The sequence below is a fragment of the Xiphophorus couchianus genome, chromosome 15, assembly GCF_001444195.1.
Source record: "Xiphophorus couchianus chromosome 15, X_couchianus-1.0, whole genome shotgun sequence".
NCBI classification, from domain to species: Eukaryota; Metazoa; Chordata; class Actinopteri; order Cyprinodontiformes; family Poeciliidae; genus Xiphophorus; species Xiphophorus couchianus.
The window spans coordinates 1,972,711-1,991,525 of NC_040242.1; the positions used below are offsets into that span (position 1 = coordinate 1,972,711).

Sequence of the window (18,815 nt, forward strand, 5' to 3'; positions counted from 1 at the left end):
TCTTTAGCCTTCTTGAACTGTTTGAAGGAATCGTTGACATTTTCCTTCAGATGAAAGCTGTCAGGGTTACAGCTCAGCGACGGGGCAAATCCTCCACTGGGAGGTCTAAACGCCGCTTTACTGGCTCCTTATCACACATGCACTCTCTGGGAGTTTCATCTCTGCTTTTAGTTTGTTTTTCAGGAAGCACAGTGTTATGAAATATTTATCATCATTAGCATCAGATCATTTACTGTGGCCTATATTTGTCCAGCTGGTAATTCCCATAGAGGCTGCTGACGTGAATGAATGGACCTCCAGTAAATGAGGTCTGTTGGTTTCCAGTAAACTCATCGCTAAGCATAAAGCACTGATGTTTAGTAGTGTGTTTTTATTCTGCAAAAGCAAATAAATGTTTGTTTTCAGTCATAAAATTTAAATGTAGTTCAAGGTATGTCAGAACTCTTATACAGTCTGAGAAAAGTGTGGAATTTGATTTAAGCATTTTCTGTTCTAAATAAGTGTAAAAACAAAAATAAAATATGGAATAGGTTGTTTTTCCAAATTTAATGTTTTGACCTGATGTCTAAATGTTTTTACATCCATACAGACTCAAAGTTTTGTATTAGTAGCTCAATAGTAGCTAAAACGTCCTGGGAAAGAGAAACTAAAGTCTGGAAAAATCTGACATTTTGATATAAAAACATATGGAAAAGCTAAAACATCTTAAAAGAAATGCTCTTGGGTGAAACAATTAAAGTTGGTGAAGTATTGATTTAGCTGTTTAATTGATATTTACATTAATGTACCAACAGTTTCATCCATTATTCAGATTTCTAGTAAGGAAGCACCGATCCACTTTTTTCATTTCTGATACAGAAAAACGTTTTTTTTTTAAACACAGACATAAATGTACTGAATTACAAATTTATTTATAACAGTCCATTTAAAATAAAAAATAAACTGACAAAAATAATGCATTTAGCTACCTTGGTCAAACACGTAAAAACTAAACTGCAAGCCTTTAAAACGGTTAAGAAAGTGCATTTAATAATTGTAATCTGACCTTATGGTCACCGATACTGACCTTAACGTCTGATCGGTGCATCTCTAATTCCTCCCACTTCCACTTTTCTCTCAGTAGATAGAAATGCAACATTTTTCAAACATCAAATATCGGAATATCATTTTTATTCTTACTAATCAGATTTAACTGCTAATCCCAGTGTTTCAGTCATAAACACTGATTTATTGTGAAAATGCCTCTTAGTTTATGTCTGTTCTGACACAGATGATACGAGCTGCAGCAGCAAACCTTTAAACCTTGAAATTTTCATCTGGTTGCTCATGTTGCAGTTTCCATCTTTCCTTCTCTACTATTTCTGCAACTTTCTCACATAGGTGGCAATTTTCTATGTAAATTCACCTTCCCAGCTCTTTCTTATTTCCGTAGCGGCGCTGTCAAAAAAGATGACTGTCAAAGGTTTGCAGAGTCAGCAGAGATCGTGCCACAGGACACAAGGGAGTGTTTTATCAGCGGTTGATTTGCTTTGCATATCGTATATGGACGCATATTGATGGTTTGGGTTGAGAGACACTAACAAAAACATCACATCCCATCTTTCGCTGCTGGTTTTAGATGGTTTCTTTGCAAGTCATGTGGCATTTGTTCATTAATTCAGTTCAAATTTAAAAACAGTTTATTGATCCCAAAGGGAAATTAAATTCAAGTTCTTCAGAGTTGTTGTAGATATTGATGGCCGTTGGCAGAAAAGATCTACAGTAGCAGTCTGTATTACAGCGCATTTGAAGAAGCCTCTGACTGAAGACAGTCTCAGAAAGAGCTTAGGGATAGGGTGGTGAATGTTTTCCTTCACTTTCTTAATTTTTATGAAGAATGAAGTTGGTTTTTTTGCAGATTAACGCCTTCAATTCCCATTTATTAACAACTTTTCTGAATTTATCTTCGTTTTTATTAACTGGAAACACAAACTACTTTTACTCAAACTCATTCAGCAAAAATAGGAAAACAATGAACCCCAAAAGTCAGAAACTGAGGGTTGGTCTTGTGTTCCTTTTATGTTTTGCATCTACAATAATTTTGATTTTTACTTTAGTTCATTATTGGCACTAAATGTTTGCTTTAAAATATTTTTTGCGGCCTCCCAAGTTCAGTCAATGACTGATTTTGGCTCTTGTGGCAAAATCAGTGACTTAAGAGCTGCTCACTGAATCACAGAGATAATTCATTGCAGATAAGCCTGTCGCAATATTCAATAATCAATAATCGAAAGATAAATTAAAACGAGCTTAATAATTTCCATTTGTATGATTTCATCGTTTTTCTTTTTTCTCTTTATTTCTTCCAAAACCTGGATGATAAAAGTTTTCAGTTTGATGTTTTAGTCTCAACTAATACATTTTTTTGAAGAACAATTTTGTTTACAGATACTTCATAATTAATTTTATTTGTTTTGTTTTATTTTGGATATTTCAGACGTCTTGCAGTTCCAGTGTTAAATTTCCATGAGAATTTTAAATTTGTTGTTTGAGAATCTGTTCTTGCTTTATTATACAATTATATTACTTTAAAATTGTCTCAAAACAACATCATCATCATTTATCGCAATAACTTGTGGGGTAATTTATCGTCCAGGAAACTTTATCGTGACTAATTACAGCTCATGTTTGAAAATAAACTCATGAAATTTACAGTGAGTTTAATTCTTCTGAAACTGTGACGCGCTGCAGCTTGAAAGACTAATTATAAAGTAAAGGGCAGAGCGCTCCCAGCTGCTGAACTGGGCCTGGAGGGCTGATGTCTGGCCTGTGTTGTGTTAAATTAAGCTAATAGATTATCTGGCACTCTGCAGTAACATTTGCTTTTTTACCCTCTAACTAAACAGAGCTGCATTCAACTTGGTCCAAATAACTTTAAACAGTCAGGCAGAGTTTTCTGCTGAGAGAGGAATTTGTTAGAGCCATTTCTGAGCGAACTGCACAAATTTGATAGATTTTAAGACGGAAGGTCTGACTTGCTGGTTTTGGCCAACAGGAACTCTAAATTTAAAGCTTTTTCTCATGTAAAAGTGACTAAACCAGTTAATTTTATATCTGTGTTTTTGCATTTGATGACTGTCGTCCCTGCTATAGTATTCACAATTCAAATAACTAAATTGTTATATATATATAAATAAACAACTTTAAAAAAAATTCTTTTCACATCAAAATCATATCTGACGCCTTGAATTGGCCTCTTTCTATTTAAAGGGGCAGTGTTACACATTTTCTAGACACACAGTACCATTTCATAGCACAATAAAGTAAATATGTTACCTTCAGTTGTTTTAAAAATACTGTATCAAAAATGAGTTAAATTTGCAATTTAACGCCTTGAAATTCTCTTTAAGAAGAGAAACTCCTGCTCTTTCTGACAAGTGTTCAGTGAAATAGTTCCTATAATAAGCTCCACCGTGCCCAAGGTGTTCGTTAATTGCTGCTGCCACTAGTCTAGAGGAGTGTTGTGTGAATTGGCTTCGCTTTGTATGAGTAAGTGCTTAGGCGCCCTCGAATGACTGAAACGGGAGATTAAATCCTTTAATGCATGAAAGAGTCAAAGCAACACTCCAGGTTTGTTTTAGATGTGGGTGTAAAATTATAACATCATTTAAATGCTCAAAAAAGTCAATTTTGCAAAATATTCCACCGCCCCTTTTAAAAAGAGTCGTTTAAAGTTTGGAATTTTAAATTTGAAGTTTGGGAATTTAACTTTTTTGCATACAATGAAAGGTGATATGCTTGTTTTTTTAATCACAATGTTCAGTTGGAGCAGAGATTCAAGCCACTGTGAAATGCTTTCGGACTTTTACCGGCACTTCCGGGTCATTTAGATGTACAGCAAAGAGTAACCCAAGTGTTAACCCATCAGATGCTAATAGGCACCTGTTATGTTTCCTTAAACAGGGTAGAATAGGTCTATAAGCTATATAAAACATGTATATTAAATGTTTTGCTCAAAATTATTCTTAGATAATGAGTTTATAGTCTGCTCACTTTAGGGCGTCTTGTCACTTTAAATCCACATGAGCTGCTGCTGGCCATGCCCCCCAGCTGAATGTTTACACTCGCACATGAAAATGGCTGCAAACAGACATGCAATGATACAACCATTCATCTTTGACAAGCAGCAGTGGAGCCTCCTGCACAACCAGCAAGAATGCAGCAAGTGATTTCTGGATGGAAAGACGGCAACGAAACACTTGTCTAAAACCAGCTGACCAAAGGTGCTGGAGCTCCACTTGGGTTGGAAGGTGACGAGCTGGGCTCACTGTTGCTAGGTAACAAGGCAAGTGGAGGTTTTTGAAATGGCTTGTTTCCAGACACCACAAAACGTTATTACCAAAAAATGTTTTTAAGCGCTTGAAATAGAAACCCAAATCGAAGTACATAAATGTGCAAAATGTGGATTTTGCATAATTAAATACCTTAATTACACAAAATCCTTAAATACCTTAAATATGAATATTTCACCTCCTGCTGAGAAATGTTTTACATCGGATAGTGAGAGTAGGAAACCCTATCTTCTGCTTAACTGTTATTCTGTAATTTGCATATCAGATTAATTAATTAACTGAAGTTAATAATTAGATATTTTCCCCCATTTCCTTTCCTTTACTGCACCTTCATCGATTACAGATCCCGGTGTTGCTTTTCCCCTCTGCCTGTCCTTGTGGGGCTTTTTTCCCTTCTTAAGCAATGAATTAAACCCAGACAGAGGCTGAGAACAGGCTTTGACAGAGAGCAGAGTGGAGTGGAGGACAAGAGCAACCATTCACACAACAGCAGGCTTCTTAACTACTGAAAGCTGTCACCTCCTCAGAGTGCTGCGTGTGTGTTGGATAAGCCTCTCCAGTGCAGCTGCAGCCTCCAGAACGACCTCCTTCAGCTGATGCTAAGTCTTCCCCGCCTGTTTTCTTCATCCTCAGTCGCTTTGCATGTTCTGAGTTTAACAATCCTGAATCCTTTACATGCAGCTACAAGAAAACAAGAAGTGATTTGTTCGCTGTTTACTGTAAATTTGTTAAGTGTCTGAGTCGAGATGTGAATTTTATAAACCTGTAATCAACGTAAAAACTATTTGGAAAACTATTGAGCGCTTTTCAAATATACAAAAAGGCAAAACATTTTGATTTAATTATTTTTATCCCAACCAAGGAAAGTTTAGATTTATTCCAAGATATTTTAAAAATAAAACTGACTAAAAAACAGAAATACTGAGCAAGATTAACTTTATATTGAAAGAAAAATACAAAAAAAAAGTTTATTTTAGAAATAGCTACGTAACTGAATGATTGATTCATTTTAAATGGCTTTACAAATAAATAGTTTTCTTTATTCTGATTTATTAATGTTTTCACAATCAAGGAAAGCTAAATAGATGCATTCAAAACAGAATATTTTAAATAAAACTAACTGAAAAACACAAATACTGAGCAAGATCTGCATTATATAGTGAGAAAAATACAAGAAAATAATTAATTTCAGCAATAGTTACATAACTATCTCAATGGGATTTTACTGGTAAGATAGAGAAAAAAAATCTAAATTGGTTAGTTTCAAATAGCTTCACAAATATAAGAGTGTTTTTCTCAAAATTAAAGAAAACTGCTGAACTTATTTTTACTTTCGGTGCCTCAGGTCCGAACTGAACTTGCAAAGAAATCTTTTTCTGTTTTCTGCTCCTTTTTCTTGGAACGAGTTGCAGAAACACATAAATCTAAAGTTTCTGTTCTTACTGATTTTGAGATGGAATCATCAGGCTCTAAATGCTTTAAATGGCAAATCTTTTAAACAATTTATTTGTTTTTGGCCTGGATTCTCTTGCAAAATAGATTTTAGATCTCTGGGATTTTCCTGGTGAAAAAAATAAAATACAAATAAAGCAGAAAAACATTCCAGAATACTACATTAACAGTTAAAAAATAAAAAATCACTGATTAAAATCTAAGCACGAATGGTAGATAAGATTTTAAATTTTGTGTCTGAGAACGGGAAGACAGCTCATTAAATAAGACATAAAATAAAAAATAATGAGTTTAATAATTGAACAAATAGAAGTGGAAACTGAAGCACAACAGACAGAATAAGAAAAAGGAGAGTTGACACAGTAAATCTTGAGTAATAGGTGAACATCAGAGGAGAGATGAGGAAGGAGATGACAGAGGCCGGAGGGCCCCCACTTCATCCCAGCGACGCTGCTGTAATCTGGGCCACATGTCCCACTGGGCCTGCTGGTCACACAGCGTCCAGGCAGAGTGATTCATCTTAGTTAGGAAGCTGTCCGCTCCACTCTCTGTGGACTGCAACACGTAATCATACCAACACAGAACCTGATGAACACGCAAACCTTACAGGTTTCTGATGCCTCCTCACTGAATTACATCCCAGCCGCCTGCTGTACGTAACCCTAACCCAGATCTGAGATTTATTTATCACTGCAAAGCTTGTTCTTCGATTTAAAGAAGAAAACGGGGAGGTCAGCGATGTCGAGTGGAAGGTTATGGCTCTAATAAATAAAAGAGAAATATTTCTTAATCTACTCGTATACGATCTATTGATTCAACTGTTGGCCTTCTATTTTTCACAAAAACTGACATTTTCAGGGACCTTTTACAATCTTAGCCATGAAAATATGGCTACAACTAACAATAACTTTAGCAATCAATTATTCTGACAATTAATCAGATAAAATAAACTTGACACATTCTACATATTGTCATTTAGCCACCTGAACCGTTTTACACAATACATTAAAGGATTAAAACAAATAATTACATTTTTTATTAAATAAGAAAATAAACATTTTAGTGATTAAATTGCAGTTGCATAGCATTCCTGTACTGAATTTGAACTGGGAAAAAACTGAAACAAAGACACTTGAGGAGTTTTTTTCAAAACATATTAACATGCAAAGGTGTTAATAAAATTCTGATTTTAATTTTGCATTTTAGGTTTATACGATTATATCAACATATGATACAGCTCTGACTATGTTTTCTTGTCTGTATCCATGAATTAATTGATTACTAAATGAACTGACAATAATTTGAATAATTGATTCATCACAATTAATCTGATTAATCATCTCAGCCCTACATAAAATTCCATTAAGGTTCAGGCATTAAAGCGAATTCAAGTCCCTCACAGGATATTATTAGCATGCAGAGTTTGGATGCACCATTTGAAATTTCCCACCAAAAATCACATCGAAACAAATCTGATGCAATTGCAATGTCCCAAATACTTGTTTTGCCATGACGGTTGGGATTTTCTGTTGTGCAGCTCTGGTTTGGATTTTTGCATTTATGATATTTTGATCCTAAAGCAGCTTTCACACTTTTCCTATCTTGCCATGTACGCTGATGTACTGAAAAACACATGGTACATGGTTCTAAACATGTGCCTACGTTCTGAATAGAGCATGTGTGTTAGGATCAAGAGTGTGTAATTCACAGTGTTCTGCTTTGTCAGGACAAGGTAACTTATATTTAAGAATCAACTTACAGCCTGGGAGCAAAATTCAATGATGTTGGTCAGACAATCATTGGCCAAAAGAAATAAAGTATTCAGTGAGTTTTATTTTTAGTTTCAAGCATCCAGCATGCCGATGTGAGTGAAGCATCTCTATTGCGTAACACAAGATTAACTCATGGCATTGAATCATGTGGAATCATGTGAAAATGGATCTCTTATCATATGACCTTGTTACACCAGCAGTAAAAGCAAATATATACTGTGTGATTGCCTTTAGTCAGTTTTTGATATGGATAGCTTAGGAATTCAGACGATTAATCGAATCAGTGGTGATTAATCAATTACTAATACAATCGTCAGCTAATTTGGTAATCAATTAATTAACTGGAGATGCAAATAAAAGACCATTTGCTGAAAGAACAACATATTCAGAGGAAGAATTAAGCCACAACTGTATAAAAAATTATATATTTTGCTTTTAAGATAAAAAAAACACCTTTGTCTGTAAAATTGCTTCTACCTAAAACTCCTAAAGTGCCAGTTTTAACTTCACCTGGTTAAAATTCTGTTAATAAAAATCTCAGATTAAGCACCTTTTGCTATCAAATTATTAATCAGTTAAGTGAAAATGTATTAATGTTTAGTGATCCTTTCACATGCTAAAAGTATTTTTGCATCCTTTGCTATAAATGATCATTCGTCCACCAAAGGAATGCTGTTATTCCATTGTAGTTAACTTTTTTTTTTAATATAAAAAGAGAATTGAATTGTCTGTTTGCATATTTAAATGTATTTCTAATATTGTAGAAAAAAGACTTAAGTGATTAAATGAAAAATATAATGAAAAATGTTCAATTAATCGATAGAATACTTGATTTGTCAGACGCTGCGGTGATGGATAGGTGCATGATTTTAATACCATCCAAGCAAAACAATATTTCGTCCGTCCCTGCAGCAGAATGTCTTACATTTGTAAACTGAATACCGTTACATATTAATATTGTTCTGACATCCATTTTACAGTTAATGTCTAACGTTCCTAATTTAAAATAGATGTTAAAAGGAGTGATGCAATGCCGTGTAAAACTTGCTTTTGGGCCAGCTCTTTGAAATATGTTGCCTCCAGCAAATTCTCCCTTTTTAGATCTGATGTCTCTTCTTTCTTTTTTTACTGTTTTCCAAATCACTGCATTCTGCTTTCAGTTTGTACGCTTTCCCCGTCTCTCTCTTTTTCCTGCTCGTAAACGTTTGTCGTGCATCTGAAGCAGCCAGCTGATGTCTTCGGGGACTGAATTGTCACATACTGTTAACTAATTTATCTATTAACCAGGATTAACTCTGAGAAACAAACACACTGTAGTGCAGCAGTAAATCTTCTTGATGGATATTTTGTCACAGGCACTCAGGTGTGAAATGTGATTATCAACATTAGCCTTTCCTAACGGCATCAGCCGCGGGTTTTTGAGCGTGTTCCTCAGGTTCTGTATGATTCACTCACTTATTAAAGCTTGTTGTCAGCTTGCTTGATGGCCTCGGACTCGGGCTGTGTGTAATTCATTCGTCTGTGCGTCGCTGGGATTTTCCTTTCCCTCTGTGTGCTTCCAGCATTATTAAAGACATTAATCTCTGGCATCTGATGTCTTGTTACGACACGGCGCGGCTCCCATTTTGTGCAACATAAAACAGAAATGTATTCGCACATCATCCTGAACTTAATCTGCCTTGGAAGTCCGGAGATTAAGGAGGAAAATTGGATTTAGGCTCCATGTTCAATATTTTCATTTATTGTTTGGCGTTTGTTGATCTGATTGCAGCATCCTTTGGGCTCGGTCGTTCTGCTGTGGATGTGATGACGTGTTTGCAAATGTGTTTAATGAGAGCCGGTGGGCTTTTTTTCTCGAGAAGATGCACTCTGACTATCCTTGAAGTCTAGCAGGCGTGCTTAATGCAATTTCTCTAAAGAAAGAAAAGTTTAACAGCTTTATTTTATCTGAGAGTTTTAAATTCTGCAATCTGTTGACTGCTTTCATGTTTCCTTGCTTGCAGGTATATTGTAGCAGTTATTGGCATTCTCCCTTCAGATTATGCTGTATGTATTTCAGAGTATCACTCTGGGTGGCTGAAAGTTTTATCCATCTAATAAACCCAGCTTTGTTTTTTTTATTTTCTGTCTCTGCCGCAGAGCACCGTCTGCTCTCTAGTGCTTTAGCAGATTGTAGTTCCTGATAGCGTTGCTCTGAAATTAACCCTTTGGTTCACATCATTCTGTTGGTGACGGCAAAACTCAAATTCAAATGTTTGGTTCTGACATAAAACCTGCTAGTGGTGTTATACTACATGTTGTTGTTACAAATTATGGTACAGATGTCACTTTTTGGGTTGAGTCTGTCTCTGTATACAATGTTTTTAGGTAATGTAAGACAGAAAAGCACTCCACACCAAAGTAATGCTAGAATAATGAATAATGCCATTTATAAATTTAAAGAAACTGCTTTGATTTCCATCAATAAAGAGCAGGGAATATAACTGTACCCATTTGGCAAGCCAAGTGAACAGATAATATCTTGAGTATGGAAAGCCATTTGGGTATTTATTGTATGTTCTTGAAATTTGATTAATGTGTTTAGCCCACTTTAATCAAACTCTAGTTCGTTTGTCTAGAAAGTCCATGTGAATGCTAATCAAACCAGAAAAGTGAACTCTGGTCCGTCTATAATCCTCGGTCTTGGTTAAAGTGAGTTTTGGTGCGGTTTGAATGCGTATGTGAACGCCAAGCAGATCAGAGACTGCTCCAACAGCAGGAAGTGGACTATAGCGCAGGGCATTCTGGGTAAATATAACCAAAGCAAACATTCAAGTCCAGCGCTAACAGGAGAAATTACTTGTGGTTTTTTGCCAAAGACAAAAGAGAAATCCTACAACCACTAGAATTTGATGCCGATCCTTTTTTGTTGTTGTTGTTGTTGTTTTGTTGAAGGAAGTTGAGCTCAGTGTTTTCTACAGAGGTTTTCATGTTGTTTCCTTCAGTGGTTTGTGGTGCAGAACCTCCTAAGGAGACACTAAAGAAATCCCTCTACATTCGACTCCCAGTATTCACTGGGTTTAGGGATCACAACTGCTGATAAATACATAAATATATCCTCAAAAAATGCTTATATCTGCCTATTTTTTATAGTCCGAACACTAAATATGCATTCATATTTTCTGTTAGATTCTATTTTCTGTCTAAATTAGCTGAAAACGGAAAATAGTTAATATGATTTTGGTTTTCTTTTTGAAATTATAGTGTTGTTTTAAACTAGTACTACTTGAAAGCAGAAATACTGATCTGTAACTAAGGTGTAAAATTAGCCTACAGGTTGTCAGTTTTGTGTTTCCTGCCTCAGGATGTTATCCATTTTAATTATGCAGATCCCACAGAGTTCCCTCAGTAAGGTTTTCCACCTAGTTTAAGTCAGGTTAATGATTAAAAGAAAAGCTACTAAAGCCTAGAACCAAAAGAGTGAATGTTTCTTCACACAAAATGACCGACTAGAGTGTGTTTTACTCAGAAATGAAAAAATGAATTGGATGTTTCAGAGTGCAGTTGGCTGAAAACGTTTTTAGTGAATTTTGCACAGAAATAGTGTTGTGCAGTTGGGTAATGTTTCACCAGAGTGGCAGTTTTTCATACTCCACTGAGAGGAAAAAACATTTAACGTGCCTCTCAGGCTCTGAGTACAGAATATAGAAAAAATTACTTTCATCATATCTTGTTCTAGATATCTGGAAAACATTTAGAATATTTTTATATGCAGAGAAAGTTCACAAAGCAAAGCCTGAAGCCATCCAAAATAAGTAACAAAGACAAATACTCTAATCTGTTCATTTTCATAAATATATTAGTACTGAGACGATTAATTGGATAATCTTGAATAATTGATAATTGAATTAATGGCCATTTTTGGCAATGACAGTTTTATTTTCTCATGCTAAGTTAGTATAAGCAAAAAGCTTAAGAGGTTAATTGAAATTTTTTACAACTGTGCCATGTTTTTTAAAAATCCGATTAATTGATTAATCGTCTAAATAATAAATTCTTATAATAATTGTTAGTTGCGGTACTTGAATACATATAATATTTATGATTATTGCACGGATTGTTTTGGCTGCTTTCTGTTCAGAAAACAGTCACAAATCTCGGCTGAATGTTTTTCTACAGCCCATTTCCATCATGTTGCTTCAACCACTTTAGGCATTTTTGGTGCTTTTAGTCTGATTAATGTCAGGGTTGTTTCATTTTCTCATTAACCACAAGCCTGTTCGCTTTAAAACTGCATTTGTTCAAAGACGTGTTTGATCCAAAAATGTAAACGTGTGTCTTTGCTTGTGGATTCTGTACATTGCTGTTATCTGCAGAGTATTTTTTTCCTGCCATCCGGTTTCAAAGAAACGCTGTAAACTTGCCTCATTGTTTTGACGTGCAGCCCCTCTAGAGCTTTTATTTTTTTTAAAAAAGCAGAAAACGTGTCCTCCAATCTGCCCCCGTCTTTCAGACTTTGCTGAGTGGTTCGTCCCTGGGGTGGATAGCTGCCAGTTTAGTCTCTGCTACTTCACACCTCTGAGTGTATTTGTGTGAAAGACGGAGAACAGAGAGACACAGGTCACAGAGCTTCATGTTTGTTTTTTCTCTCCTTCCAATCTGAAAAATTCAATCTCAAAGCTGGGATCAGATAGTTTCTTTTGCAGGCTGGAGTTATAAATAAGTAGCTTGGCTGATTTAAAATTGATTTAAAAAGTCAAAAGCAGGAGTTAATAAAAAAAAGTGTCATTTTACCTCATGGTAGTGGTCAGCTACAGCAGCTCAAATAAAGCTGCTGAATTGCCAGCAGCTGTGTCAAACTGTCGGCTGCATGTTAGGGCAGAACTCACAATATCTTGACATTTTTACTGGACCTGTGCCTGGAGCTAAATATAAAACGTCTCTCTAAGAAAGAGACACCGAGACCCCTCACCTAACACTGCTCCGAAGTCTGCAGAGCAGGTTCTTCTCCGACAGAGAAGTCTGGTTTGATTACAGCTGACAGTACAGGGGCCTCCACTCTTATCGCTGCCCCTGGAAAAAAGCCTTAAGATAACACTACAACCACACTGAAAACGTTTGGAAAATCAAGGTCATACATTTAGAGGTTGAAAAAACACATGAATAAATAATATATCTAAATGATTAATCGGATTAATTGTGATTAATCAAATGCAGCAGTCTCCACACTTTTCCAAACCCTGGAAAAAAAGCCTGAAGATAAGACTATAATCTCACCAAAAATGTTTGGAAAATCAAGTGCATACATTGAGAGATTAAAATAATATATATAAATGATTAATTGGATAAATTGTGATTAATCGATTGAAGCACAGATTTACAGAGGCCTCAACACTTATAGTTTCCTCTGGACAAAAATCCTTAAGATAACACACAATCTCACTGAAAATGTAGAGAAAAATCAAGAGTATACATTTAGAGGTGGAATAAACACAGAGAAATTATATACATAAATGATTAATCATGTAAATCGTGATTAATCGATTATGAAAATAATCAACTATTTTAGTAATCAATTTATTGTTAACTGGATTATACTGAAAAAACCCTTTTTCTGAATGTACAACATATTCAGAGCTGTATTTAAGTTAAAATTACACAAATATATACATATTTTGCTTTTAAGATAAAAAAAAAAATTTCTTTGACTGTAGATATTTTCTACCCAGAACTCCTCAAGTGGCAGTTTTAGCTTCACTCGGTTCAAATTCCTTAAAAATAATCTCCTAAGCACCTTTTGCTATCCAGTTGTTAATCAATCTAAATAATAATTGACATATTAGCTCTACACTGTATTGATAAGTCAGTCAGAAAAAAAAGGTTTTGTATCAGATTTAGATTTGGAGACTGATTTGGTCATGAAAATTAGGAATCCCAATAATTTATTTTTCCCCCATAAGTAAATGTACTGAAAATAAAAGTTAAATTTCTCTGCTACCAATAAATGTGAAGGGTGCTGTATTGTATGGATTTTATGTTTTAAAAAGAGAGAAACAGAGTTTTATTCTTCAATGTATTATGAATTTACAGAATTGTGAAAGTCTAAGTACATTATAAGGAAGTCATCGTTTAAAACTAGATCAGAATCGATGTTTAGTGCAGAAAAGAGTCTAGTTGATTAGAAACATCTTTTCATTTGTTTAATATTCATGAAGTTATTTAAAGCAGCGCAGCGTCCCTGCAGTCGGCTCTGAATCGGAGCCGAAGGTTACTCCGCATGAAAATTTTACTTTATGGCTTCAAAACTGTGCAGAGTGATATCAGTGCAGAAAAAATTACAACATGGGATGTCTCATTCAAAAAGAAACTACAAAAAGATAAAGAGATAAGATAAGAGTATACATTAATAACAGAAAGGAGTCAAAATCCTTCAGGTGAGATTTAAAGTAGTTGCTGAAATTCTTATTTGTTGTTTTTCTTTTATCTTAAAGAATATATTGTAGTTTAGAGAAACTTGGATGTTCTCTGTTTTAAATTTTAAAAAATTAATAATTTTATAGTTGAAGCTGGGATATTTTCTGACAAGTCAGAAATTTGTAAGAAGAAATCTTCAGAATTTTGACACAAAAGTCCTTTAAGTTTTTACTTTTTACTTTTCAACAGAATATCCACATTTTTTTCTTGTAAAAAAGGGAAAGTTAAACTCAAAATTTCTGAGATTTTAGCAGAACTTTTCTCCTCCTTGGACATTTTTTTCTTTTATCAACAACCTTTAGCCTCAGGGTGTTTTCACACCAGGTAGTCCGGTGAACTCGGTTCAATTTGATACCAAAAATGCAACATTTGCTACATTGTTACCTGGTTCACTTTCACACTGCACTGTCAAAGAACCAAACCTTTTGAAAAACTTGTTCACCTCCTTGCCTGTGGGGGCGCTGCATCAAGAACTACTGAAGGAAACAACATGAAAACCTTTTAAGAAGATACTGAGCTCAACGTTCTTCATAAAATGAAAACAACATTGGAGTAACATTTGTAGGATTTCTCTCTGTTCACCGGTAAAAACTTCAAGCCATTTTGTTCCGCTAGGGCTAGCCTAGCATGTTTGTTTGGTTGTATTTACCCAGAATGCCCTGAGGTGTAGTCCACTTCCTGCTTTTGGAGTGGTCTCCAGTCCACTTGGTGTTCACACAAGCCACGCCAGCGTTTACTTAAACTGGTTTTCAGGCGGACCAGAGTTTGCATTTTTGGTTTGATTAGCATTCACACCTCCACAAACGAACTGGACTTTCTAGGCAAACACACTAGAGTTTATCTTGATTTTTCTCAACAAAACACAAAAGCTATTTCTCTGGCTAGCAAGATACAGCTTCCCCTCGCTAAACTCCTGTACCCGTGGAGTCTCTTTTCTCTTTACTGTTTGTATTTAGTTATTTTTAAAGCTGTGCTGGAGAAAATACAAATTTGTCTCCTGCTGCAACCCTTAGATAATCAAACGCTTTTGTTTTTTCTCAGGTGTTCCGCAGGAAGGCGGTGGAGCTGGGTGAAAAGCTGCTGCCAGCCTTCAAAACGCCCACAGGCATCCCCTGGGCTCTGCTCAACCTCAAGAGGTAAAACACTCACAGCCCCGGCGGTCCACTCCGGCGGCGCTCCGTTTTGATGGTTTGCTGCTTTAAAGCGCCGTGTGGTCTGCGGCTCGCCGCTCTCACTCACCAAGATGTTTTGGTTTAACATGACGGCGGCGCCCCGCCACACACACGTTGTTGTTGTTTTCCCCGAGCGCTCTCTGAAGGTTACAAACCTGAAGGAGGTTTTATTAATACGCCATGAAATGCTGACACACAGTTTCCCCCGGTTTCACACACCACAAATAAAGATGGAGAATCGTTTTGTTGGTCGTCTTCCATCACTTAGATGTTTCCATCTGACTGGTGTCACCATGTTTTTCTGAGCTTAAATAATAGATTAAACGTAAGAAGTCTTCCCTCAATCTCTACAAACTGTTTATTAAACATGAATTTGCTTATAAAGCAGCAGGAAATGTAATACACTGCAAAAACACAAACTAGTTTCTAGTGAAAATATCTTAGTTTTGTCTTATTTTAAGTGCACTAACTTACAAGTAACTTTTCAGCAAGAAATGAGTTTGTTTTAAGTAAATAATACCTTAATACTGATGAAGAAGTTCTAGTTCCAATTGCAGATTATTTAATTTAGGACGAGAGATTTTTCCCATGTTTTAGTGAAATAATCTGCCAATGAAAATAGCACTTTTTCACGAATATTAAGGTACTATTGACTTGAAATCAATAATTGTTTTCTGGCATCTTATTGCTTCATGGAGAAAATATGAAACTGAATTGTTTCTGATAATTATAGAAAATCCTGTCATTTTTTAACAGAAGTATCTTTACATAGGCATTTGTTAAATTAATGTGTCTTTGATGCAACATCTAAAACAAAACTTTAATTAAATAACTAGTTGTAGGATTCAAAAATGATCTGTATCAGTATATTTCTAAGTGGCCACCAGGGGGCGTTGGAGAGATGAGGAAAAAACGTGCACAAAAAAAGTAATTCCACAATTTTTTTATCCTAAAAGTTTCATAATTTTTTTCTGCTTTTCAGTCATTAAAAAATAAAATTTTGATTAAAATAATTTATTTATATGTTACTTCTGATGCTCATTTTCTGCCAGTCAAATTCATTTAGCTGTGTTGCTCCTGAAGCTAGCTTAGCAAGCAAGAAATGGAAAAGTTTCCGACAAGAAAAAGAAGATTTTTCTGCCATCTAAAATAAGACAATATGAGGCAGCATTTATGCTAAATTAATGCAATAATTATTGAATAGTGAATAAAAAACATTCTAAAAGTTGATTGTCTGTGGGTTTAGAAACTCCTGATTTAAAACATGTTAATATTCTATATAAAAGATGAATTTGCTTGAGTCTCTGAATAATTTTACAACAGTGAGCAGGAGTAACAAATTAAAATCTAATTTTCATGACTTTGTTTTAAACAAACTAAATTCTCATGTTGGACTGAAGTCATCCTTCATCCTGCTGACTCCTCCGGTCTTCTCCTTTTCTGTCGAGAAAGACGCAACGTTCTGCTATTTGTTGGCTTTTAATTAAAAGGCAGGTTGTCATGACGATAAATGTGCTGTAATAAATTAATTTCCATTGTGCCTGAACGGGTGAATGGACCCCAAAGGCCCCCACGGCCTCCTTCCTGGAGAGAGGAACGCCCTGGGGGGAGAGACGTGTGTTTCTGAAGGCGTGTGTGTGTGTGTGTGTGTGTGTGTGTGCGTGTGTGTGTGTGTGTGTGAAGGTTTGAAGGTGTGAGTGTGTTTCTGCAGGTGTGTGTGTTTTAATGTTCATGGGATTCAGCTCAGATCTGTGATTCCCCCCTATGAGGTTGCAGCAGATTGTTGTAGATGATGACTTTACCTGCATGACTTGAGCTGTGATATTTTGCACACACACGCACACACGCACACACACACACACACACACACACACACACTCCCATGCAGCAGTCACAGTAACATCAGAGTTTGGTAGTCACTAGTTACATTTACTCAATTACATTTACTTGAGTAACTTTTTTATGTACTTTTAGGAGTACTTCTGCTACTCAGTACTTTTTACTAAAGTAATTTTATTATGAAGTATTTCTACTCTTATTTCAGTAAAATTTATGTATTTTCTACCCACTGAATGAAGAACAAACATGTTTTAACCAAAAGTTCACCAGACACAGACACACACCTGCAGTTTTTGTTGAAGTTTTATCAGTTTTTTATTGCAAGAAACTGATTTAGAAAATGTTTATTTTGTCTGATTTTATTTATGTTTTTTTACTTTTATGAATTATTGTCATTTTGTGCTTAAAATACAAAAATTTCCACTTAATTTTACATTTTCCGATTATGTAATTTTTAAATATGAAATTATAATTTACTCAGTACTCAGTACATTTTACCAAATACTTTTTTACTTTTACTTGAGTACTTGTTTCATTGGCAGATTATTTCACCTGTAACATGACCTTTTGACCTCCTCATAAGTGAAATAATCTGAAAAATGGAACCAGCATTTTTGTCAATGTTAAGGAATTATTTACTCAAAATAATTTCTTGTATCTTGTTTAAAAATACTTGAAAGTTAGTTTTGTCTTATTTCAAGTGTAGTAAGATATTTGCACTAGAAACTAGACAAAACGACTTTTTAAATAATTAAGGTTTGTTTTGTTAATTTAAAATGTCTATTCATATCTCAGACTGACCCACAGATTGATCCCTGCAGTTTGAGATTTAATGAGATATAAAGCTGGAGAATATTTAGAGTTTAAACCTAAAATAATTCTGAATTAATGGTTTGAAGGTGAACCACCTTGTGTGTAACCTTCAGTTATTCCCTGCACAAGTTTTAGTTTCTTCTCACTTTCTGGTTCGTCCTTTTGTCTTTTCTCTCCTCCTTTACTTGACCCGATTTATTTTTTTTTCATCCTTCGGTAAAGTTTGTCTTTCTGTCCTGCAGAGGACGAACAGCAGCTCCAGTTCTCAGAGGTCAGACCTCAAACTTTATCTGTTATTTTAACTCCTGGAGTCAGTGTTTACCGGCTGTAATGCTTGGCTTTGTTGTTCGTAGAAATCAAACATTCCCTGTGATTGTCATCTTACATGTTCTCTGCAGACGGCTGATTACAGGTTTCACCTCTCTGCCTCTGTTATTGGTGCCATGAGAGTCGAGCTCTGCAATAAAAACTTTGTTTTTCCTGAGATACAGAGACATGGAAAAAGTATTCACCCCCCTTACAGATTTCCTCCGTTTTTGTTTTTACCACACTTTAATGTCTTGAAATCATAAAAAAATATATGTTTATTAGAAGCAGATAATGAGGAAGTTTTATTAGTAGTGACCTGCATTTGAAAACTCAAGTTTTTATGTTGAAAGAAACTTTCACTGATGCCAAACTAGCCTAGCTGTCAAGTCATTATTTAGCTGGAATTGACTACATTTTTTGTTTACATACCTTATATTCTCGTAAATTCAGTTCAAAATTGCAACTTTTGTTAAATTTTTCAGCTGGTGTGGTTCACTTTCATTCTGCATTGTGTGAAACCAAACAAGCCAGTTAAAAAAACTGTTCCCTTCCTCGCCTGTGGGGGCGCTGCAGCAGAAGTCACTGAATGAAATGACACAAAACCCTCTGAAGAAGACACTAACTGCAAATTCCTTCTTCACAAAATGTAAACAGAATTTAGCGGTTGTAGTCAT

At 35.3% G+C, this 18,815-nt stretch overlaps 1 protein-coding gene across 1 annotated transcript in view; it reads left to right on the top strand.

The window, feature by feature from the left end:
- man1a1 (mannosidase, alpha, class 1A, member 1) overlaps nt 1-18,815 on the top strand; it is a 121,663-nt gene that overhangs the window by 74,412 nt on the left and 28,436 nt on the right. The window contains exon 5 of the mRNA XM_028040415.1: nt 15,050-15,144. Coding sequence (XP_027896216.1) covers nt 15,050-15,144 — 95 coding nt within the window. The remainder of the gene's footprint in view (nt 1-15,049; nt 15,145-18,815) is intronic.